The 24471-nt window shown below is 43.6% G+C and overlaps 1 protein-coding gene across 4 annotated transcripts in view; it reads right to left on the reverse strand.

The window, feature by feature from the left end:
* Nucleotides 1-662: 662 nt before the first annotated feature.
* large2 (LARGE xylosyl- and glucuronyltransferase 2) overlaps nt 663-24471 on the reverse strand; it is a 108248-nt gene continuing 84439 nt past the window's right edge. For 3 of the 4 annotated variants that reach the window (XM_079663715.1, XM_079663713.1, XM_079663714.1), the window contains 10 exons: nt 21440-21611; nt 20943-21047; nt 11839-11951; nt 9826-9951; nt 8349-8504; nt 7153-7316; nt 6314-6592; nt 5032-5178; nt 4667-4862; nt 663-4319 (listed from right to left, as the gene is read on the reverse strand). In XM_079663715.1, the coding sequence (XP_079519841.1) occupies nt 4122-4319; nt 4667-4862; nt 5032-5178; nt 6314-6592; nt 7153-7316; nt 8349-8504; nt 9826-9951; nt 11839-11951; nt 20943-21047; nt 21440-21611 (1656 nt within the window). In that variant the 3' untranslated portion in view covers nt 663-4121. The remainder of the gene's footprint in view (nt 4320-4666; nt 4863-5031; nt 5179-6313; nt 6593-7152; nt 7317-8348; nt 8505-9825; nt 9952-11838; nt 11952-20942; nt 21048-21439; nt 21612-24471) is intronic. The other variant, XM_079663716.1, reaches the window with a different exon arrangement.

The raw sequence follows: 24471 nt of genomic DNA on the forward strand, positions 1-24471 counted from the left end.
TGGTCATTTTTGTTTTGTAACACTGAATAAAAAATAAAAAATAAAAAAATTAAAAAAATCCCGATCCCCGATTCTTTTTCTCCCGATTCCGATCTTTTGAAAATCACGTGATCGGCTCCGATCCCCGATCACGTGATCGGATCGGGACATCTCTAAAATGAGTGAAATGTCATTCTATAATATGTCAGGAAATATCATACAAATAATGGCTTTTTTCATGTCAAACTATTTTGAAAATGATCCTTAAATATCAAACTACGTGACCAAAATACAAAGAATTGTGATGGTACAGTGATACAGTAGAATAGTAGAGAATACTCCTTTCTGCCAGCTATTTATTTTAATAAATAACACCAACGTGTCGTTCAGAAATATCGAATATAAGAACTCTGAACAAAAGTTATTATTCAAAAACACTGCCTGTTGATTATGTTTTAATTAATCTATTGAGTTTAAACTGGATGAAACGTGTCAGGGGAACCTCTGTGTTTTAAATATTGGAAGTTATTATTGAACCAATTACACAGCTGAAGGCTTTCCACAGGTTTAAAATCACTGACCTTGGTAAATATTAAAAGTTTCTGGATCTCCCAAGATATTTCTAATCCTGAGTAACCCCCAAAATATCATTAACTACAAAAAAAATACACCGGACAGAAAAGTTAGAAAAAGGGCAATTTTATTTAAAGCACTTACATATAAAAATATGATCGATTTGAGTCACCAATAATAAATAGAGTGCCTGACGTTCCTCAGGCCTGTTGGTACAATCAGTACAATCAATATAATCAATATCCAGTTTCACAATACAGCAAAGGCACTAGCATCAACCACAATCAACAACAAGTCAATGAGGGGGGTCACACACACCTTCACTCCCGCCTTCTTCTGTGGAAACGATACCAGATGTAACCCTTCTCCACTTGCCTTTTGTCCAAATGCTCGTGGAAAGCAACAAAAGAACCAGACAATGTGATGGAAATAAAAAGAAAACATCAATTTCAGCAAAAAAAAAGTCAAGTTAAGGACCTTAGAACATTTGGATTATCCCCTGGGGAGGTTGAATATGCACTGACATGTTGAAATGTTTTAAATGAAGTGAGGCATCAAACTTCTAGATATTGCAGTTCAAAAGGTGCATTAGAGGACCCTATGGGATCATCCTCTGGAGAGCTTGATTAAAAACGGAAAAGAGGCCCCACAGATTTAACTACTTGAGAAAAAAAAGTGAATTGAAGGACCTTATAACGGTTGGATTATTCCCTGGGGAGCCTGAACATACTCTGAAATGTTTAAATACGGACAATAACTTGAAAGTAAATGGAAGTGAGAATTGAGGGCCCACATTTTGATTTATTTGAGCTAAAAAAGTCAAGTTTAGGACGTTAAAACATTCGGATCATCCTCTGGGGGAGCTTGAATCTGCACTGGAATGTTTAAATGTTTCCATTAATTACAATATGAATAGAAGTGAGGCCTCAAACTTCTATTTGTTTGAGTTAAAAAGGTACATTTGAGGACCCTAAACATGTGGGATCATCCTCTGGGGAGCTTGATGAAACACAGCAATGTTTAAATGCGGCCAATAACTTAAATATACATGACATTTAGAAGAGAGGCCCCACATATTTAACTATTTAAGCTAAAAAAGTCAAGTTAAGAACATTTGGGTCATCCTCTGGGGAGAATGAATATGCACTGAAATGTTTAAATGTGGACAATATCTTCAAGACAAGTGGAAGAGAGTAGAGAAGCCCTACATTTTGATTTCTTTGAGCTTAAGAAATTAATCTGAGGATGAAGGGAACGACCTTAAAACATTCGGATCATCCTCTGAGGAGTCTGATTATACTCTGAACTGTTTGAACATTGCCAATTACTTCAATATTAGTTGAAGTGAAAAGAGAGGTCTTACATTTTAATCTAGTTGAACCGACAAAGTAAAGTTAAAGACCTTAAAATATTCTAATTATCCTCTGGGGAGATTGAATATACATTGAAATGTTTAAATATCAATAATAACCTTTATATATGTATACTAGTTTTTCAGGGGCCAATGTTTTGGTTAATAAAGTTTGAATCTCACAGCAGCTCTAGACAAAAGGGAGATGAACCAAAATGATCAAATCAATGGTAGCTCAGATGAGAATGTTCAGATAACTCCACAAAAAGATTACAAATAAATACATTACTTTTAAAACTATGAAATTCTGAGGATTAAAGTCCAACTGAAATGAGATGTTTGTTGTCTTTCAACTCCTTTGTTTTCTAATCAACACTAAAAGTAATTATATAAATTCAAAGATGTATTTAAATGCAGTTTTCAGCGTTTTTTTACCCAATATCTTTGGTTTTTTGACTGACAAAACAAGACATTTAAAGCTTGGTATTTGGGAAACTGGGATGAACGTTTTCCACCTGATTCTGAAATGTTAGAAATCAAACTATTTATGGAGGATATAATCTGCAGCTATCGTTAGCTTCCTTTCTAAGTCTTGTTGTGTGTGTTATTATATATCAGAGTATTATTTAGGTATATCATTATAATTATAAAATGGTTATAGTTGTTTATCCTTGGCTTGTAATCTACTGATATACACATCTTGAATAATTGGCATTTTTAAACTAGTTTTGAGGCTAAATAAGCATTTTTGTAAATAAAAACTACTTTTGATAATCTGAGAGTTTGCCATTTCAGTTGGACTTGGACAAAATAAAATAATATCAGTAGCTGGCGCACATTTATCCAGTGATTCAGACACATTAAAGCTGCAACAGAATAAAGCTGAATAAAGCTTCTGCTCCTTATCCGGGTGTGATTCAGAGCTAATAGCGCTGGTCCCAAACAGTAATGATATACATCGTTTCATCTTGAATAGATATTTACTGCTCTCAGACGGAGGGATGATTCATGGAGAAACAAAACATGAACAATCACTTTCTTTTTATGTGAGGACATGTGGTGCAACTCTTTACATGCAAGCAAAGCGAGGAGGACGTTGACAACAATCAGCAGTAAACACACACACACACACACACACACACACACACACACACACACACACACACACACACTCTTAAACACAGCCACACACACTCTCAAACACAGACACACACACAGAGAGAGAGAGAGAGAGAGAGAGAGAGAGAGAGAGAGAGAGAGAGAGAGAGAGAGAGAGAGAGAGACACACACACACACACACACACACACACACACACACACACACACACACACACACGCACACACACACACACACACACACACACACACACACACAGACACACACACACACAAACACACACACACACACACACACACACACACACACACACACACACACACACACACACACACACACACACACACACACACAGAGAGAGAGAGAGAGAGAGAGAGAGAGAGAGAGAGAGAGACAGAGAGAGAGACACACACACACACACACACACACACACACACACACACACACACACACACACACACACACACACACACACACACACACACACACACACACACACACACACACACACACACACACACACACACACTCTCATCCCTGAAGCTCACAGAGATTATTCACCCGGGACAAAAATGAATTTTCTTTCAAAAAGGAGGTCAGAAATTATAAGCGAAGGAAAAACTAAAACGTTTGTAACGTCGTAATCAAAACATTGTTAATGCCAATGTTTGTAATCATTGGTTTTGATTTATACTGGAGAAAGAAAAGAAATATTAAATATGTCAGTAAATACCATGGAGAGTGATAAGGCTTATCTCCACTTCGACTGGCCCTTAGAAACGTCGTCTTCTCCCTTAAGTCTTCCCGTCATTCGGACAGAAAAAGCCCTGATTGTCAGAACAAGTTGTACCAATTATTCCCGGCGTTAAAGCTAGTCCGTCTTCTTCTTCTCAGTCCTTTAGTGAACACAAATCCTTCCCGTTATCTCTTCGACTGGCGAACTAATGCACAGGAGCCCGAGATTGTCCACAAAGGGCCGTAAAGCTTTACCGTCTTTTTAACCGTCTTTGTTAGCGTCCCTGCGGCTAACGGTTCCGTGGCGGCGCAGCGTTAGCACGTGTCCGACGGACTCGCGTTTCTTGACGTCTTTTCTCCGACTCTCTAGATGTTTCTCTGAGCCGTGAGGTACTTCAGCGCCGCCGAGCCATATTTCCTGGACAGATCCTGGTGAAACTCTTCCTTCAGCGTGTTCAGGCAGTTGCGGTAACTCGAGCTGGAGCGAAACTTTGAGATGTCGAAGCTCGGAGCGTGCGGCATGTGGATCATGAAGGCGTTCGGCAGCACCATCAGTTCGTACTCCTGAGAAAACAGAAGGGAATTATGAAACATGGATTAAGATTGTCTCAGCAAACTAAAGAATTGATCACGGCCTGGAAGACATGTTTGTTATTTATTACACGGCTTAGTTAAATACTCAATGCTGATTGGTCAATTTTGAACATTCTGTAGAAGAAGAAAGACAGGAAGTAAACACTAAAGAGAACAGCAGAAGAAGACAGAAAACACATTCAAACCAACCAACCAAGTTATTCCAGAACACTTGTTGTTATGGACCATGCTTTAAAGTAGAGCTAATAGAGTTGGTCCCAATCAGCGAGTATATTTTTACCATTATTGGATTTTTTCCAATAATTTTTTTTTCGTACCTGTGCGTCCAGCTCCAGTACGTGTGACACCTTGTTCCAGCCGAAGCCCACGAAGCGCTGGTCGTATTCGGGACAGTCCTTCCTCACCACCACGTACGGCTCGAAGTCCGCCTCCCACTCCACTCGGTACGGCGTGGTGGCCGTCCGCCATTTGGCGTAATCTGTCGGAGCGTGACCTTTGGGCCACACGTGATACCTGGAGCGGAAGGAAATCAGTTATTCAACTTTACCTCTGCCACATCATAGACACTATGCATTACATTAATGCACACAAAACACCAAGAGATCAAGTATGTGTCAACCTACCTGGTAGTAAACCTGATTCTGAAACCACTTTTAGTTTCTCTCTCTTTAGTTTTTAGTACCTGAAGGTGTAGAGAGTCCCCATGTCCAGCATGGAGAGCAGCTCAGCTTTGGATTTGGGGAAAGAGAGACGGTACCGGAGCGTCTCGAAGGCCGGGACAACCAGAGCCTTCTTAGTGTGAGCCATGTCCATCTGCACCACCGAGCGCCTGCAGAAACACAGGGTTACTACAACAGATCCAGAACCAGGAGTGAACCAGGAATGAAACCAGAACCAGGACTGAACCAGGACTGAAACCAGAACCAGGACTGAACCAAGTTTCATACTTGTTATGTTATTTAGACGGAAGGGAATTTATCTCATTATGTTAGATTTTATATAACCTGACAAAAATCGTGGACTAAATGATCAATAATGCCTCCTTATATTTAAGGAATCTGAGTACTTCTACTTTTAATCAAGTACAATATCTGAGTATTTCTACTTTTAATCAAGTACAATATCTGAGTATTTCTACTTTTACTCAAGTACAAGATCTGAGTTATTCTACTTTTACTCAAGTACAAGATCTGAGTACTTCTACTTTTACTCAAGTACAAGATCTAAATACTTATACTTTTACTCAAGTACAAGATCTGAGTACTTCTACTTTTACTCAAGTACAAGATCTAAATACTTATACTTTTACTCAAGTACAAGATCTGAGTACTTCTACTTTTACTCAAGTACAAGATCTGAGTACTTCTACTTTTACTCAAGTACAAGATCTAAATACTTATACTTTTACTCAAGTACAAGATCTGAATACTTATTCCACCTCTGCTGTTACATTTATAGATTTATCAGATTCATCATATCCATTTAGGAAATGCTGTTATACTTTAAACTACCCAACAGTTAAGCAAAACCTGCAGGAAACAGGAAACAGGAAACAGGAAACAGGAAACAGGAAACGTAAATTATTGAACATTTCTCATTTTGGACCATGTTTAAAACTCCTTACATAACCCAGACAAAAGGACTTGTATTCATTTATAAAACAAATCCAAAATCAGAGCCAAAATATGAATAATATATATTCATTTCTGTCAGTGGAGGTTACATATTCTGAACTCTTTCCTCTGGAAAATGTGTGTAAAGTATTTATAAGGAGGAAAAAACAAACAAAACCAACAGCGTGAAATGAATATCAAGCTGGGCAAACATCCGTAGGTTTTTCTACAATCCCTGAAATATCTTTCTAACAAAGTAACACACTCCTGAAACCTCTCGAGCATTAAACCCGCAGTTTATCGATCTTTCTTCAGTAACCAAAGGTACTTTGATGAAGCTTCTGGTCGTACCTGAGGTATTCGTAGAGTCCGTACATGGGCAGGAAGTCGACGTCCGTGAGGAAGACGTAGGGCGTGTTGGCGTTCCTCAGAGCGACGTTCCTCACCAGGTTGACGGGGTAGAACTGGCCCTCTTTGTACACGATGTGGTACCCAACGTTCTTCCGGTTCTTCAGGACCTCGGAGGCCTGAGCGTATCGAAGGAACTGCTGCGCCTCGGCGTCCGACATGTAGAGCGCCAGGCTGATGGGCCCCTCCCAGTGCTTACAGATGGCCTCCAGCATCTGCAGCCTGCACACAAACACACGGTTAGCCCGGGAAACAAACCTGAACACAGTCTGGTCCTGGTCTTACCAGGACCAGACTGTGTTCAGGTTCTGGTCATTTACAATTTAATTTGTCTGGCCGCATCTGTTAAACACCTGAACTAGAACATCCATAACATTCACCTGTTGGCAACATACAAATTATTTATCTAATATATCACATTCCCATTGCTTGTATATAGACTCCGATTGCACTATTTGATCTGTTTTATTGTGTTGCACTGTTGGAGGATCCTGTGACCTAAGAGTTTCATTTACATAACTACGCTGTAGCTATGCACGAATGACAATAAAAGCCTTGACTCTTGAACCTTGATCTTAGGCAACGGTTTCAGGGTTAGAGATGCATAAGAAGCACACTCGTTGAGCTCTTTGCAGGCGTCATAAAGAACCCGGGTTATCCAGGGAAACAAACCTGATCTCAATTACAAATGAACAATAATAAAATATAAAGCAAGTTATTATATATATATATATATATATATATATATATATATATACACACAATAACTGTAGTTCTGGTACCTGTCCATGGAGAGCTGAGCCACCAGCGTGATGTCGGTGTCGTCCTCTGCAGGTGAGTACTCGTACTGCAGGAAGTACAGGTGGACTCTGTGCACGGTGAGGCGCTCCCGCCGGAAATCATAGCACTGATCGTCCTCGTCGAGATCCTCCAGAGCCGCCTGCAGCTGAGGAGAAACCACACACCACAGGGTCAGAGGAAGGGTGTAGACAACTTAAAGGTCTCCTATCATACTATTAGTCATATATCATAGGTGTCAGATATATACAAATATATTAAAAACATGTCTATGAAATGTTTTGCTCAAAATACCAAACAGATCACCCATTCTAGCCTCATCCCCCTCTATTCCAGCCTGATACCAAAGAGCTGGTTCTGGGTCTAAAGCTGATGAAACTCCATTTCATGTTCAAAGCCACTTCAAGGGTTACCTCTGAAACAGTATGGAGCTCAAACTCTTTCTCTCTCAGTTTTACCACAAGGTGAGTTCCTTTAACATCCTGCTTCTTCACACATGCTCTCTCCAGAACAAGTTAGCGTGTTAGCCATGCTAATGTGAACACAGACCATATGACTTCCAGAACACGTTGCTCATTGTTTCTGATACAGCAACGTTTCTGATAGCGCCGTGGGTCTAAGGCCCGCCCACATTTCAGATATTACGTCATATCGGACGCAAATCTGGATCAGCTCCGTTGTTCCTCCGTTTTTAGAGATGTGGGTACGGAGGGAAAGAGAGAGGGTTTTATTTTCTGACACTGCGTGAGTCTTCTGACGGGGACACAGTCACATATAAAATACATCAAAAAGTGCATTTTGCATGTTAGGAGAGCTTTAGGATGCTGTGTGTGTGTGTGTGTGTGTGTGTGTGTGTGTGTGTGTCAGGATTTTAGATTTTAAGAAAAAGTCAAAATGTGGAGGTTTTCAGAAAAAAATCAGCATTTCTGAAAAAGTCAGAATTTGGAGAAAAAAGTCAGAATTTGGAGAAAAAAGTCAGAATGTTGATATTTTTCTGAAAGTCAGGACTTTGAGAAAATAAATCCGAAATGTTTTATTTCATTCTGAGGTTTTCTGAAAAAGCCGTAATTTAGAAATGTTCTTGAAAATTCATAATTTTAGGAAAACTCAGCAATTTGGGAGTAATTATGAGATTCGCAGAAAAAAGTCAAGATTTTTGATTTTAAGAAAGAGTGTGTACCTTCACGCTCTCGGGGCTCGCCTGGCTCGGGCAGCCGAACAGTTCTCGTCTCAGCAGGTTCCCGTCGTACTCCAGGAACGTGAGGTAGAGATTCCTGAAGAACTCCACGTGTTTGTTCTTCACTCGCAGCTTCTTCGGAGAGTTCCAGTGGATCACCTGAATACACACACACACTTTCACTACACACACCAACACACATCCTACTCAAGTAGAAGTACAGATACTCGTGTTTAAAAATACTCTGGTAAAAGTAGAACTAACTGACTAAACTTCTTTACTCAAGTCAAAGTAAAGAAGTACTTTAAAATGTACTTCAGTAAAAAGCACTCATAACTACCAGCTGTCTGGTTTTGCTTCCCATGTCGCGAGTTCTGATCGCTCAGTGATGATAACAATACCTGTAGAATCTGTGGAATCTCAGTTTGCTAATCGATATCTTGTTTGTGCAAATCCGATAAGTAATAAAGGTATTTTACTTTGAGTTCTGTGCTAATTGCATCAGCATTTTTTCACTCAGGGCTAATTCAGAGCCTTTGTTATACCCTTTTGTTTGGTTTAGCTAAACATGGTTGATATTGTCTGAAAGCTGAGTTTCTTCCCGTTAAGTGAGTATGACACATTCATCGTTTATTAAATGTTAAGAACCTTTCATACGCTGTTTCTTGCAAGATGTTGCGTTTTGCCCCCGCCCGCGGGCCGTGGGGTTTAACTGTTTAAAGAGTACCTGACCTCCCTTTATATCAATAGAACAATAATGTCATTGTTAGCTAATGAATGTTTCCATGATGAACAACGGCAACATGACAACGTTTTCATTGGTCCCTCTTCTTTAGAGAAGACCAGGAAATGATGGATACACGGATCGCGTTCAAATCAATAGGCACGCAATGTCACGATTCTTATGTCATGTCACGGTTTTAGTTTTGTGTGTCTGGTAATGGGTTTTGTTTGCTGTTCTTTTCTCCCTGTGTCCTATCGTTAGTTTCCCTGGTGTGTCTGATAGTCTGATTGTGTTCACCTGTGGCCCTTGTGTTTCTCCTCCCCAGCCCGGCTGTTTCTCGTCTCGTGATTACCCCTCCCTGTATTTAGTCTTGTCTCTTCCTGTGTTCGGTGTTGGTTCATTGTTTGTCTTTCCCTTCATGTCACGCTCCACGTTTGTCCTTGAAGTTTTGGTCCTGAATTATTTACTCGTGCTCCCCTGTTTTGGTAATGCTAAGTTTGTCTCTTGTTTTCTTTTGTGATCGGCTTTTTTTTGTAAATTAAAGCTCGCTTTCTGTTAATTTGGGTCCTACCTTTTCCACGCACCCTGACACGCAATGAATAAATAATAATGATCACGCCACCAACACGTGTGAGTGTGAGTGAGTGTGTGTGTGTGTGTGTGTGTGTGTGTGTGTGTGTGTGTGTGTGTGTGTGTGTGTGTGTGTGTGTGTGTGTGTGTGTGTGTGTGCGTGCGTGTGTGTGTGTGTGTGTGTACCTTGAGGTCGGACACCTCTGTGTAGCACTGCTCGGAGCGAGTGTGGTCCGACAGCTGAACGTTCCAGAAACACGGCAGCTGGTGCACCAGGATGGGGTTCTGCTTTATGAAGGCGTTGAAGATGTCCTGCACACACACACACACACACAACTTTTAACACACAGTTTTAAACCACACACAGCTCTATTTATCCGGCACTTTGCTCTCATGTACACACACACACCCACACCCACACCCACACACACACACACACACACACACACACACACACACACACACACACACACACACACACACACACACACACACACACAGCTCTTGAAGGCATCATAAATAAAAACACATATCCTCTTTTTTGCCGGTTTCCTGGCAACCTCAGATTTTATCTTTTCTTTCACAGAGCTGTGGGATGGTTAACAAAGACAGGCTCTCTGTGCACGTCACATTGTGCATTTTCAAATACAAGGTCGCCGCTGGAGCTCAGATCAAAGAGAGAGGATAATGTACACTGAGAGGAAAGACATCATGGAGGACACACGGATCATTTATTCAGCTCCTGAGTGGCTGCTTTTGCTAAAAAAACTACTCCCACTATATTCCTTTAAAGAACACTTTTGTATCAGTATTGATATTTTTATGTGCATGTTATCATCTAAACACAATCCTACGTGACAAAAGCTGATAAAACCACACTGATTGAACCCAGAAGATCTAAAAATCTGTTGTTTTTCATCATTTAAAATGTATGTGTTCCCTCTGTGTTTGGGGCATCTGAGGGTAAAGACTGTGTGCAGACTCGCATGTGATTAAAAGATAAATGACTCATCAGGAATCAGCTGGTGTTTTCTGAGTAGGTTAGACACCGGGTTAGAGGACATGCTAATTGTTTAATCCTGTATGTCTCCTAAAGCCAAGGAAAACAATATTTCTTAATGATAAAAACAGGAAAAGGTTTTAAATGTGAAAGCTTATTATGGACCTTTGAAATCATGGTTTGAAAAAAGGATCTCTTGGAAAGTGAATTTAATTTTCCGTGTGACTGACTGAACTTTTTGCAAAAATAAAATACAGCAGGGTGACTGTGGCTGCGGTCGTCTTTCAACCAGAAGGTTGCGGGTTTGATCCCAGCCCATGCAGTCAACATGTCGATGTATCCTTGGGCAAGATACTGAACCCTAAGTTGCTCCCGATGGCATGGCCATAGGTAGCAATGTGTGTGAATGTTAGGTCCTAGAGCAGGGGGGTCAAACTCAAATACACAGTGGGCCAAAATAAAAAAAACGGTACTTGTCGCGGGCCGGACTGGTTCAATGTTTATTTCAAAACGTATTGAAATGAACTTATTGCACATATTAAACCTGGAACTAACAAAGCTTCAATTATTGCCTATAAAAACAAAATTAAACATTAAATAATCAGGTGCATTCATTTCTTATGGCTCTATCTGCAGCTTTTACAAATAACAACAGCTTCAACAAAACTATTTCCCTCAAAGAGAAACCAAACATGCCCTGTTGTCGTGAGAGAAAGTGCAGAAGGAAACATCCATTAAACTCAGTGTGCTGCTCTGAGATGCTAGCTCAGATACTTGGCATCTCATCTTGGGGGCAAGGTCATCAATGTTTGGGCTCAGGCTCTGAGCTGAGGAGACCCTCAGGATGGAGTGAAGGTGTGCGTGCAATATACCGGCGGGCCAGATCTAATAGTAATTAGAAATTATCCTGCGGGCCGAAATTAAATCCACCAAGGGCCTGATTTGGCCCCCGGGCCTTGAGTTTGACACATGTGGCCTAGAGCAACATACACTGTGTGAATGGGTGAACGTCATGTAGTATGTAAAGTGCTTTGAGGGGCCCTAAAGACTGTATAAAGCGTACAGTCCATTACAACAAAGACAGCTGAATGGTTTGATTCACGATAAATAAATTCCCACCACAAAACTCTGGTGGATTCCACTGATTAAAGCTTTGGATGAAAGCATCCTCTACAGGTAAGGTAAAGTGTTCCTCTCACCTGGTCGGCCAGAGACGTACTGAGCATGCTCATCAGCTCTCTTTCTGCCGTCAGCCTCCACATCTGCTCCCAGCCGAGCCTCCGCAGACGCTCCAGGTAGAGGAGGATCACGCCTGCAGGAAATACATCACAACATGGTGTTATCTAAAGGAACCAGTGGGAGACTAAAGGAACCAGTGGGAGACTAAAGGAACCAGTGGAGACTAAAGGAACCAGTGGAGACTAAAGGAACCAGTGGGAGACTAAAGGAACCAGTGGAGACTAAAGGAACCAGTGGGAGACTAAAGGAACCAGTGGGAGACTAAAGGAACCAGTGGGAGACTAAAGGAACCAGTGGAGACTAAAGGAACCAGTGGGAGACTAAAGGAACCAGTGGAGACTAAAGGAACCAGTGGGAGACTAAAGGAACCAGTGGAGACTAAAGGAACCAGTGGGAGACTAAAGGAACCAGTGGAGACTAAAGGAACCAGTGGGAGACTAAAGGAACCAGTGTAGACTAGAGGAACCAGTGGGAGACTAAAGGAACCAGTGAGAGACTAAAGGAAACAATGGGAGACTACAGTGGGAGACTAAAGGAACCAGTGGAGACTAAAGGAACCAGTGGGAGACTACAGTGGGAGACTAAAGGAACCAGTGGGAGACTAAAGGAACCAGTGGAGACTAAAGGAACCAATGGAGACTAAAGGAACCAGTGGAGACTAAAGGAACCAGTGGGAGACTAAAGGAACCAGTGGGAGACTACAGTGGGAGACTAAAGGAACCAGTGGAGACTAAAGGAACCAGTGGGAGACTAAAGGAACCAGTGGGAGACTACAGTGGGAGACTAAAGGAACCAGTGGAGACTAAAGGAACCAGTGGGAGACTAAAGGAACCAGTGGAGACTAAAGGAACCAGTGGGAGACTACAGTGGGAGACTAAAGGAACCAGTGGAGACTAAAGGAACCAGTGGGAGACTAAAGGAACCAGTGGGAAACTAAAGGAACCAGTGGAGACTAAAGGAACCAGTGGGAAACTAAAGGAACCAGTGGGAGACTAAAGGAACCAGTGGAGACTAAAGGAACCAGTGGGAAACTAAAGGAACCAGTGGGAGACTAAATGAACCAGTGGGAGACTAAAGGAACCAGTGGAGACTAAAGGAACCAGTGGGAGACTAAAGGAACCAGTGGAGACTAAAGGAACCAGTGGGAAACTAAAGGAACCAGTGGGAGACTAAATGAACCAGTGGGAGACTAAAGGAACCAGTGGGAGACTAAAGGAACCAGTGGAGACTAAAGGAACCAGTGGGAAACTAAAGGAACCAGTGGGAGACTAAATGAACCAGTGGGAGACTAAAGGAACCAGTGGAGACTAAAGGAACCAGTGGAGACTAAAGGAACCAATGGAGACTAAAGGAACCAGTGGGAGACTAAAGGAACCAGTGGAGACTAAAGGAACCAGTGGGAAACTAAAGGAACCAGTGGGAGACTAAATGAACCAGTGGGAGACTAAAGGAACCAGTGGAGACTAAAGGAACCAGTGGAGACTAAAGGAACCAGTGGGAGACTAAAGGAACCAGTGGAGACTAAAGGAACCAGTGGGAGACTAAAGGAACCAGTGGAGACTAAAGGAACCAGTGGAGACTAAAAGAACCAGTGGGAGACTAAAGGAAACAGTGGGAGACTAAAGGAACCAGTGGAGACTAAAGGAACCAGTGGGAGACTAAAGGAACCAGTGGAGACTAAAGGAACCAGTGGGAGACTAAAGGAACCAGTGGAGACTAAAGGAACCAGTGGGAGACTAAAGGAACCAGTGGGAGACTAAAGGAACCAGTGGAGACTAAAGGAACCAATGGAGACTAAAGGAACCAGAGGGAGACTAAAGGAACCAGTGGGAGACTAAAGGAACCAGTGGGGGACTAAAGGAACCAGTGGAGACTAAAGGAACCAGTGGGAGACTAAAGGAACCAGTGGAGACTAAAGGAACCAGTGGGAGACTAAAGGAACCAGTGGAGACTAAAGGAACCAATGGAGACTAAAGGAACCAGTGGGAGACTAAAGGAACCAGTGGGAGACTACAGTGGGAGACTAAAGGAACCAGTGGGAGACTAAAGGAACCAGAGGGAGACTAAAGGAACCAGAGGGAGACTAAAGGAACCAGTGGAGACTAAAGGAACCAGTGGAAGACTAAAGGAACCAATGGAGACTAAAGGAACCAGTGGGAGACTAAAGGAACCAGTGGGAGACTAAAGGAACCAGTGGAGACTAAAGGAACCAGTGGGAAACTAAAGGAACCAGTGGGAGACTAAAGGAACCAGTGGGAGACTAAAGGAACCAGTGAGAGACTAAAGGAACCAGTGGGAGACTAAAGGAACCAGTGGAGACTAAAGGAACCAGTGGAGACTAAAGGAACCAGTGGGAGACTAAAGGAACCAGTGGGAAACTAAAGGAACCAGTGGGAGACTAAAGGAACCAGTGGGAGACTAAAGGAACCAGTGGGAGACTACAGTGGGAGACTAAAGGAACCAGTGGGAGACTAAAGGAACCAGTGGGAGACTAAAGGAACCAGTGGGAGACTAAAGGAACCAGTGAGAGACTAAAGGAACCAGTGGAGACTAAAGGAACCAGTGGGAGACTACAGTGGGAAACTAAAGGAACCAGTGGAGACTAAAGGAACCAGTGGGAGACTAAAGGAACCAATGGAGACTAAAGGAACCAGTGGGAAACTAAAGGAACCAATGGAGACTAACGGAACCAGTGGAGACTAAAGGAACCAGTGGGAGACTAAAGGAACCAGTGGGAGACTACAGTGGGAGACTAAAGGAACCAGTGGAGACTAAAGGAACCAGTGGGAGACTACAGTGGGAGACTAAAGGAACCAGTGGAGACTAAAGGAATCAGTGGAGACTAAAGGAACCAGTGGGAGACTACAGTGGGAGACTAAAGGAACCAGTGGAGACTAAAGGAACCAGTGGGAGACTAAAGGAACCAGTGGGAAACTAAAGGAACCAGTGGAGACTAAAGGAACCAGTGGGAAACTAAAGGAACCAGTGGGAGACTAAAGGAACCAGTGGGAGACTAAAGGAACCAGTGGAGACTAAAGGAACCAGTGGGAAACTAAAGGAACCAGTGGGAGACTAAATGAACCAGTGGGAGACTAAAGGAACCAGTGGAGACTAAAGGAACCAGTGGAGACTAAAGGAACCAGTGGGAGACTAAAGGAACCAGTGGAGACTAAAGGAACCAGTGGGAGACTAAAGGAACCAGTGGAGACTAAAGGAACCAGTGGAGACTAAAAGAACCAGTGGGAGACTAAAGGAACCAGTGGGAGACTAAAGGAACCAGTGGAGACTAAAGGAACCAGTGGGAGACTAAAGGAACCAGTGGAGACTAAAGGAACCAGTGGGAGACTAAAGGAACCAGTGGAGACTAAAGGAACCAATGGAGACTAAAGGAACCAGAGGGAGACTAAAGGAACCAGTGGGAGACTAAAGGAACCAGTGGGAGACTAAAGGAACCAGTGGAGACTAAAGGAACCAGTGGGAGACTAAAGGAACCAGTGGAGACTAAAGGAACCAGTGGGAAACTAAAGGAACCAGTGGAGACTAAAGGAACCAATGGAGACTAAAGGAACCAGTGGGAGACTAAAGGAACCAGTGGGAGACTACAGTGGGAGACTAAAGGAACCAGTGGGAGACTAAAGGAACCAGAGGGAGACTAAAGGAACCAGTGGAGACTAAAGGAACCAGTGGAGACTAAAGGAACCAATGGAGACTAAAGGAACCAGTGGGAGACTAAAGGAACCAGTGGGAGACTAAAGGAACCAGTGGGAGACTAAAGGAACCAGAGGGAGACTAAAGGAACCAGAGGGAGACTAAAGGAACCAGTGGAGACTAAAGGAACCAGTGGGAGACTACAGTGGGAGACTAAAGGAACCAGTGGGAGACTAAAGGAACCAGTGGGAGACTAAAGGAACCAGTGGAGACTAAAGGAACCAGTGGGAAACTAAAGGAACCAGTGGGAGACTAAAGGAACCAGTGGGAGACTAAAGGAACCAGTGAGAGACTAAAGGAACCAGTGGGAGACTAAAGGAACCAGTGGAGACTAAAGGAACCAGTGGGAGACTAAAGGAACCAGTGGGAAACTAAAGGAACCAGTGGGAGACTAAAGGAACCAGTGGGAGACTAAAGGAACCAGTGGGAGACTACAGTGGGAGACTAAAGGAACCAGTGGAGACTAAAGGAACCAGTGGGAGACTAAAGGAACCAGTGGGAGACTAAAGGAACCAGTGGAGACTAAAGGAACCAGTGGGAAACTAAAGGAACCAGTGGGAGACTAAAGGAACCAGTGGGAGACTAAAGGAACCAGTGAGAGACTAAAGGAACCAGTGGGAGACTAAAGGAACCAGTGGGAGACTAAAGGAACCAGTGGAGACTAAAGGAACCAGTGGAGACTAAAGGAACCAGTGGGAGACTAAAGGAACCAGTGGGAGACTAAAGGAACCAGTGAGAGACTAAAGGAACCAGTGAGAGACTAAAGGAACCAGTGGAGACTAATGGAACCAGTGGGAGACTACAGTGGGAGACTAAAGGAACCAGTGGAGACTAAAGGAACCAGTGGGAGACTAAAGGAACCAGTGGGAGACTAAAGGAACCAGTGGGAGACTAAAGGAACCAGTGGAGACTAAAGGAACCAGTGGGAGACTACAGTGGGAGACTAAAGGAACCAGTGGGAGACTAAAGGAACCAGTGGAGACTAAAGGAACCAGGGGAGACTAAAGGAACCAATGGAGACTAAAGGAACCAGTGGGAAACTAAAGGAACCAATGGAGACTAACGGAACCAGTGGGAAACTAAAGGAACCAATGGAGACTAAAGGAACCAGTGGGAAACTAAAGGAACCAATGGAGACTAAAGGAACCAGTGGGAGACTAAAGGAACCAGTGGAGACTAAAGGAACCAGTGGGAAACTAAAGGAACCAGTGGGAGACTAAATGAACCAGTGGGAGACTAAAGGAACCAGTGGAGACTAAAGGAACCAGTGGAGACTAAAGGAACCAGTGGGAGACTAAAGGAACCAGTGGAGACTAAAGGAACCAGTGGGAGACTAAAGGAACCAGTGGAGACTAAAGGAACCAGTGGAGACTAAAAGAACCAGTGGGAGACTAAAGGAAACAGTGGGAGACTAAAGGAACCAGTGGAGACTAAAGGAACCAGTGGGAGACTAAAGGAACCAGTGGAGACTAAAGGAACCAGTGGGAGACTAAAGGAACCAGTGGAGACTAAAGGAACCAGTGGGAGACTAAAGGAACCAGTGGGAGACTAAAGGAACCAGTGGAGACTAAAGGAACCAATGGAGACTAAAGGAACCAGAGGGAGACTAAAGGAACCAGTGGGAGACTAAAGGAACCAGTGGGGGACTAAAGGAACCAGTGGAGACTAAAGGAACCAGTGGGAGACTAAAGGAACCAGTGGAGACTAAAGGAACCAGTGGGAGACTAAAGGAACCAGTGGAGACTAAAGGAACCAATGGAGACTAAAGGAACCAGTGGGAGACTAAAGGAACCAGTGGGAGACTACAGTGGGAGACTAAAGGAACCAGTGGGAGACTAAAGGAACCAGAGGGAGACTAAAGGAACCAGAGGGAGACTAAAGGAACCAGTGGAGACTAAAGGAACCAGTGGAAGACTAAAGGAACCAATGGAGACTAAAGGAACCAGTGGGAGACTAAAGGAACCAGTGGGAGACTAAAGGAACCAGTGGAGACTAAAGGAACCAGTGGGAAACTAAAGGAACCAGTGGGAGACTAAAGGAACCAGTGGGAGACTAAAGGAACCAGTGAGAGACTAAAGGAACCAGTGGGAGACTAAAGGAACCAGTGGAGACTAAAGGAACCAGTGGAGACTAAAGGAACCAGTGGGAGACTAAAGGAACCAGTGGGAAACTAAAGGAACCAGTGGGAGACTAAAGGAACCAGTGGGAGACTAAAGGAACCAGTGGGAGACTACAGTGGGAGACTAAAGGAACCAGTGGGAGACTAAAGGAACCAGTGGGAGACTAAAGGAACCAGTGGGAGACTAAAGGAACCAGTGGGAGACTAAAGGAACCAGTGAGAGACTAAAGGAACCAGTGGAGACTAAAGGAACCAGTGGGAGACTACAGTGGGAAACTAAAGGAACCAGTGGAGACTAAAGGAACCAGTGGGAGACTAAAGGAACCAATGGAGACTAAAGGAACCAGTGGGAAACTAAAGGAACCAATGGAGACTAACGGAACCAGTGGAGACTAAAGGAACCAGTGGGAGACTAAAGGAACCAGTGGGAGACTACAGTGGGAGACTAAAGGAACCAGTGGAGACTAAAGGAACCAGTGGGAGACTACAGTGGGAGACTAAAGGAACCAGTGGAGACTAAAGGAATCAGTGGAGACTAAAGGAACCAGTGGGAGACTACAGTGGGAGACTAAAGGAACCAGTGGAGACTAAAGGAACCAGTGGGAGACTAAAGGAACCAGTGGGAAACTAAAGGAACCAGTGGAGACTAAAGGAACCAGTGGGAAACTAAAGGAACCAGTGGGAGACTAAAGGAACCAGTGGGAGACTAAAGGAACCAGTGGAGACTAAAGGAACCAGTGGGAAACTAAAGGAACCAGTGGGAGACTAAATGAACCAGTGGGAGACTAAAGGAACCAGTGGAGACTAAAGGAACCAGTGGAGACTAAAGGAACCAGTGGGAGACTAAAGGAACCAGTGGAGACTAAAGGAACCAGTGGGAGACTAAAGGAACCAGTGGAGACTAAAGGAACCAGTGGAGACTAAAAGAACCAGTGGGAGACTAAAGGAACCAGTGGGAGACTAAAGGAACCAGTGGAGACTAAAGGAACCAGTGGGAGACTAAAGGAACCAGTGGAGACTAAAGGAACCAGTGGGAGACTAAAGGAACCAGTGGAGACTAAAGGAACCAATGGAGACTAAAGGAACCAGAGGGAGACTAAAGGAACCAGTGGGAGACTAAAGGAACCAGTGGGAGACTAAAGGAACCAGTGGAGACTAAAGGAACCAGTGGGAGACTAAAGGAACCAGTGGAGACTAAAGGAACCAGTGGGAAACTAAAGGAACCAGTGGAGACTAAAGGAACCAATGGAGACTAAAGGAACCAGTGGGAGACTAAAGGAACCAGTGGGAGACTACAGTGGGAGACTAAAGGAACCAGTGGGAGACTAAAGGAACCAGAGGGAGACTAAAGGAACCAGTGGAGACTAAAGGAACCAGTGGAGACTAAAGGAACCAATGGAGACTAAAGGAACCAGTGGGAGACTAAAGGAACCAGTGGGAGACTAAAGGAACCAGTGGGAGACTAAAGGAACCAGAGGGAGACTAAAGGAACCAGAGGGAGACTAAAGGAACCAGTGGAGACTAAAGGAACCAGTGGGAGACTACAGTGGGAGACTAAAGGAACCAGTGGGAGACTAAAGGAACCAGTGGGAGACTAAAGGAACCAGTGGAGACTAAAGGAACCAGTGGGAAACTAAAGGAACCAGTGGGAGACTAAAGGAACCAGTGGGAGACTAAAGGAACCAGTGAGAGACTAAAGGAACCAGTGGGAGACTAAAGGAACCAGTGGAGACTAAAGGAACCAGTGGGAGACTAAAGGAACCAGTGGGAAACTAAAGGAACCAGTGGGAGACTAAAGGAACCAGTGGGAGACTAAAGGAACCAGTGGGAGACTACAGTGGGAGACTAAAGGAACCAGTGGAGACTAAAGGAACCAGTGGGAGACTAAAGGAACCAGTGGGAGACTAAAGGAACCAGTGGAGACTAAAGGAACCAGTGGGAAACTAAAGGAACCAGTGGGAGACTAAAGGAACCAGTGGGAGACTAAAGGAACCAGTGAGAGACTAAAGGAACCAGTGGGAGACTAAAGGAACCAGTGGGAGACTAAAGGAACCAGTGGAGACTAAAGGAACCAGTGGAGACTAAAGGAACCAGTGGGAGACTAAAGGAACCAGTGGGAGACTAAAGGAACCAGTGAGAGACTAAAGGAACCAGTGAGAGACTAAAGGAACCAGTGGAGACTAATGGAACCAGTGGGAGACTACAGTGGGAGACTAAAGGAACCAGTGGAGACTAAAGGAACCAGTGGGAGACTAAAGGAACCAGTGGGAGACTAAAGGAACCAGTGGGAGACTAAAGGAACCAGTGGAGACTAAAGGAACCAGTGGGAGACTACAGTGGGAGACTAAAGGAACCAGTGGGAGACTAAAGGAACCAGTGGAGACTAAAGGAACCAGGGGAGACTAAAGGAACCAATGGAGACTAAAGGAACCAGTGGGAAACTAAAGGAACCAATGGAGACTAACGGAACCAGTGGGAAACTAAAGGAACCAATGGAGACTAAAGGAACCAGTGGGAAACTAAAGGAACCAATGGAGACTAAAGGAACCAGTGGGAGACTAAAGGAACCAGTGGGAGACTAAAGGAACCAGTGGAGACTAAAGGAACCAGTGGGAGACTAAAGGAACCAGTGGGAGACTAAAGGAACCAATGGAGACTAAAGGAACCAGTGGGAAACTAAAGGAACCAATGGAGACTAACGGAACCAGTGGGAAACTAAAGGAACCAATGGAGACTAAAGGAACCAGTGGAGACTAAAGGAACCAGGCGGAGACTAAAGGAACCAATGGAGACTAAAGGAACCAGTGGGAAACTAAAGGAACCAGTGGGAGACTAAAGTAACCAGTGGGAGACTAAAGGAACCAGTGGGAGACTAAAGGAACCAGTGGGAGACTAAAGGAACCAGGCGGAGACTAAAGGAACCAATGGAGACTAAAGGAACCAGTGGGAGACTAAAGTAACCAGTGGGAGACTAAAGGAACCAGTGGGAGACTAAAGGAACCAGTGGGAGACTAAAGGAACCAGTGGGAGACTAAAGGAACCAGTGGAGACTAAAGGAACCAATGGAGACTAAAGGAACCAGTGGGAGACTAAAGGAACCAATGGAGACTAAAGGAACCAGTGGGAGACTAAAGGAACCAGTGGGAGACTAAAGGAACCAATGGAGACTAAAGGAACCAGTGGGAGACTAAAGGAACCAGTGGAGACTAAAGGAACCAGTGGGAGACTAAAAGTTACCGGTGTTGAATCCTCGTCCGAGTGCAGGCCAGGGTTTGTGGTTCTTCCAGAGGTTCCCCAGGTACCAATCACTCTGGTTCTCCACCAGACCAATCACCTGCTTATCTGCACACACACACACACACACACACACACACACACACACACACACACACACACACACACACACACACACACACACACACACACACACACACACACACACACACACACACACACACACACACACACACACACACACACACACACACACACACACACACACACAATATGCACATATTGTTTAGGATAATCATAACGAAGAAAGAAAAAAATCTCATCATTTAAGAAAAATAAATTAACACATTTTGAGAAAAATTCAAAAACGTGTTCTGCTAATCGACGCACACACGCACACACACACAGTCACACACACACTAATAATAAATACTAAAAACACATTAACACATTTATAAAAACCTAGATGACATTGTGGTTTTAAATGGCCTTCGTCTCACCGGTAAACTTCCTGAAGATGCCCCACAGCTCGGCGATGTCGGTGGCGAAGGTGATGTCGGTGTCGAGGACGATGACCTTGGAGAGGTCGGAGGGCAAAGCTTTGGTGAGCGTCAGCTTCATCAAGCCGTAAATACCTGAGTAATGTTTGTTGGGTATCCACGACACCTCGGACTGCATGAACAAGAGGAGAGGAAAGAAAACACGTTTTAATTAACATTTTGTCATTGAAGTGACTGCTATTGTATATTGTTTGTTCTGCTTTTACTTATATCTTAATGTGTGCATATCTATAAATGTGCCTGTTGATTGTGTATATATACAGTATATAGGTATATACATATTTCTATACATATTTTTATATATATTTGTATTTTGTATTCAGGATTGTGGGAAACGGTATTTAGATCTTTCTGTCTGTACACACAAACAAAGATTCACAATAAAGTTGACTTTGATTTTGATTCTTTACTTTCTTAACGTGACTGGGAGCCACAGTGTCCATTGAGAATGAGCAGAAATCAACATCGGCAGACACGGAGAAACGTGTGTGTGTGTCATCAATGTGTTCAGTAATTATCTAGTTTTAAAAGCAGGCACACTGCCTCTACTGTAAAGCCGGTCTAAAGAAGAGTTCTCAAGATGAGCTGGGGCCCCTTTAAGACACAAGCGAAATCTGCAGATATAAATATGAAATCCCCAAGTGTCCGTATAGATTGACGTCAGAGCAGCGGCTACTTAAAAAGGGGAATGCTATCTACATGTGAAACAGTAAGACCACGTGCAGAACATAATATTCTGGAAAAACATGGAGGAAGAGATGTCCTCAAATGAACTAAATATAACCTCGATATGCAAATTGAAATATCAAATACTTTTCTAAAAATATCTCACCGAACTCGACTGAACACGCTCAGGATTCAGAAAACATTCACCAACTTGACGAAACTCAAAAATATCAAATGTATTCATTTCAAAAAGTCCCGCAAACACAAAATGCTTCACAAAGCTATCTGTTTCCAGGGGACACTAAAAGGTGCTGCACACGGCAGGGATCCAGCATTCATGATGTTATAGTGGATATTATTATAATGTACTTTTCTCTGTTGCTTCGGCCCCTGTGTGACTTCATTGAGACCTGAAGACACGTTTTATTGTGTATTGTAGGTTTTGGTGCGTGTTTGAGTTACTTTGCTGTAATCTTTTAAGTGGGGATGTTATATAAAACCTGTTTTCGTATACGCTATGCTTTCTTCCCTCCGGTTTCAACTGTTCTTTTTGTACCCCGTGTGTATAAATGAATGTATTATAGTTGAATAGTAGAATAAAATAATGATGTGTTTTTGCGAGTTAGTGTCAGCCTAGCCTTGTTTCTGAAGCTGTTTCTCCTAATGGAAATGTTTGAGCCGGTATAAATCTGTGTGGGAAACAAAAAGCCACATTCAGCATATTTTGGCAAAAGCTCAAAGTGTGTGTTCTCTCCTCTTCTGAATCTGCAAAAAAAATATTTTAATTAATTCTCTTGATTCAGAGTAATTGGATCTGCATAAGTGCATCATCTGCAAATATAATCCTCTCACAGTCGCCTCTGTTTCTCTCCACTTTAATGTGACTTAATGAAAACTGAAGGGGGGGGGCTGCAGGTCGGCTGCACAAAGGACTCATTGTTCAGCACAAACACACACACACACACACACACACTTATCCAGGCTCGTTGTTCCTTACATCCGCATCAGTCTTGAGAGCCACATTCATCAACTTGACGTTAAAATAAATGATTTGCTGTTTTTCTGCTGAAGTGTCACTTGACTTTGGAGGAAAGTGTTTCAACAGCTCGTCCGACTCAATTACAGATTGTCGCTGTCAAGTGAAAAGCTTCCACACACACACACACACACACACACACACACACACACACACACACACACACACACACACACACACACACACACACACACACACACACACACACACACACACACACACACACACACACACACACACACACACACACACACACACACACACACACACACACACACACACACACACACACACACACACACTCACACACATCAAGTGTCAAGACTAAACTAAAAGCAGGGTGTTCAAACCTAAATCAAATATCCTGGTGTCTTTGCTTCAACCTTGCTGTGCATTTTGAAGCACTCAGGAGGGCTTTTAATGTGAAAATGAATGAAGTTGAATAGAGTGGCACAGGAATGACTCAGCATTCACTTCCTGTTCCCTCTTTAATGGCTTTCTGAATGTGTTTTAGGTTGTAAGTCTGACATAAGGTCTGTGGGTAGCACAAGCTGAAGAGATGTTTATTCTACGACATAACATACGTCAGTAAATACCCCACTGGTGAATTTAAAAACGTTGGTTGCTAACAAGTGTCTAAATAAGACGACTAAACGTCATCACGCTCAACATTAGCCACCTTTAGCTTAGCGGTGGTGACGTGAAGTCATGTGACCGTGCTGTAGTTCCTTTATAGCCCAACATTAACCTCCTTTAGCTTAGCGGTGGTGACGTGAAGTCATGTGATCGTGCTGTAGTTCCTTTATAGCCCAACATTAGCCTCCTTTAGCTTAGCGGTGGTGACGTGAAGTCATGTGACCGTGCTGTAGTTCCTTTATAGCCTAACATTAGCCACCTTTAGCTTAGCGGTGGTGACGTGAAGTCATGTGACCGTGCTGTAGTTCCTTTATAGCCCAACATTAGCCTCCTTTAGCTTCGCGGTGGTGACGTGAAGTCATGTGACCGTGCTGTAGTTCCTTTATAGCCCAACATTAGCCTCCTTTAGCTTAGCGGTGGTGACGTGAAGTCATGTGATCGTGCTGTAGTTCCTTTATAGCCCAACATTAGCCTCCTTTAGCTTAGCGGTGGTGACGTGAAGTCATGTGACCGTGCTGTAGTTCCTTTATAGCCCAACATTAGCCGCCTTTAGCTTAGCGGTGGTGACGTGAAGTCATGTGACCGTGCTGTAGTTCCTTTATAGCCTAACATTAGCCACCTTTAGCTTAGCGGT

The sequence above is a fragment of the Notothenia rossii genome (assembly GCF_949606895.1).
Source record: "Notothenia rossii genome assembly, chromosome: 2".
Lineage (NCBI taxonomy): Eukaryota > Metazoa > Chordata > Actinopteri > Perciformes > Nototheniidae > Notothenia > Notothenia rossii.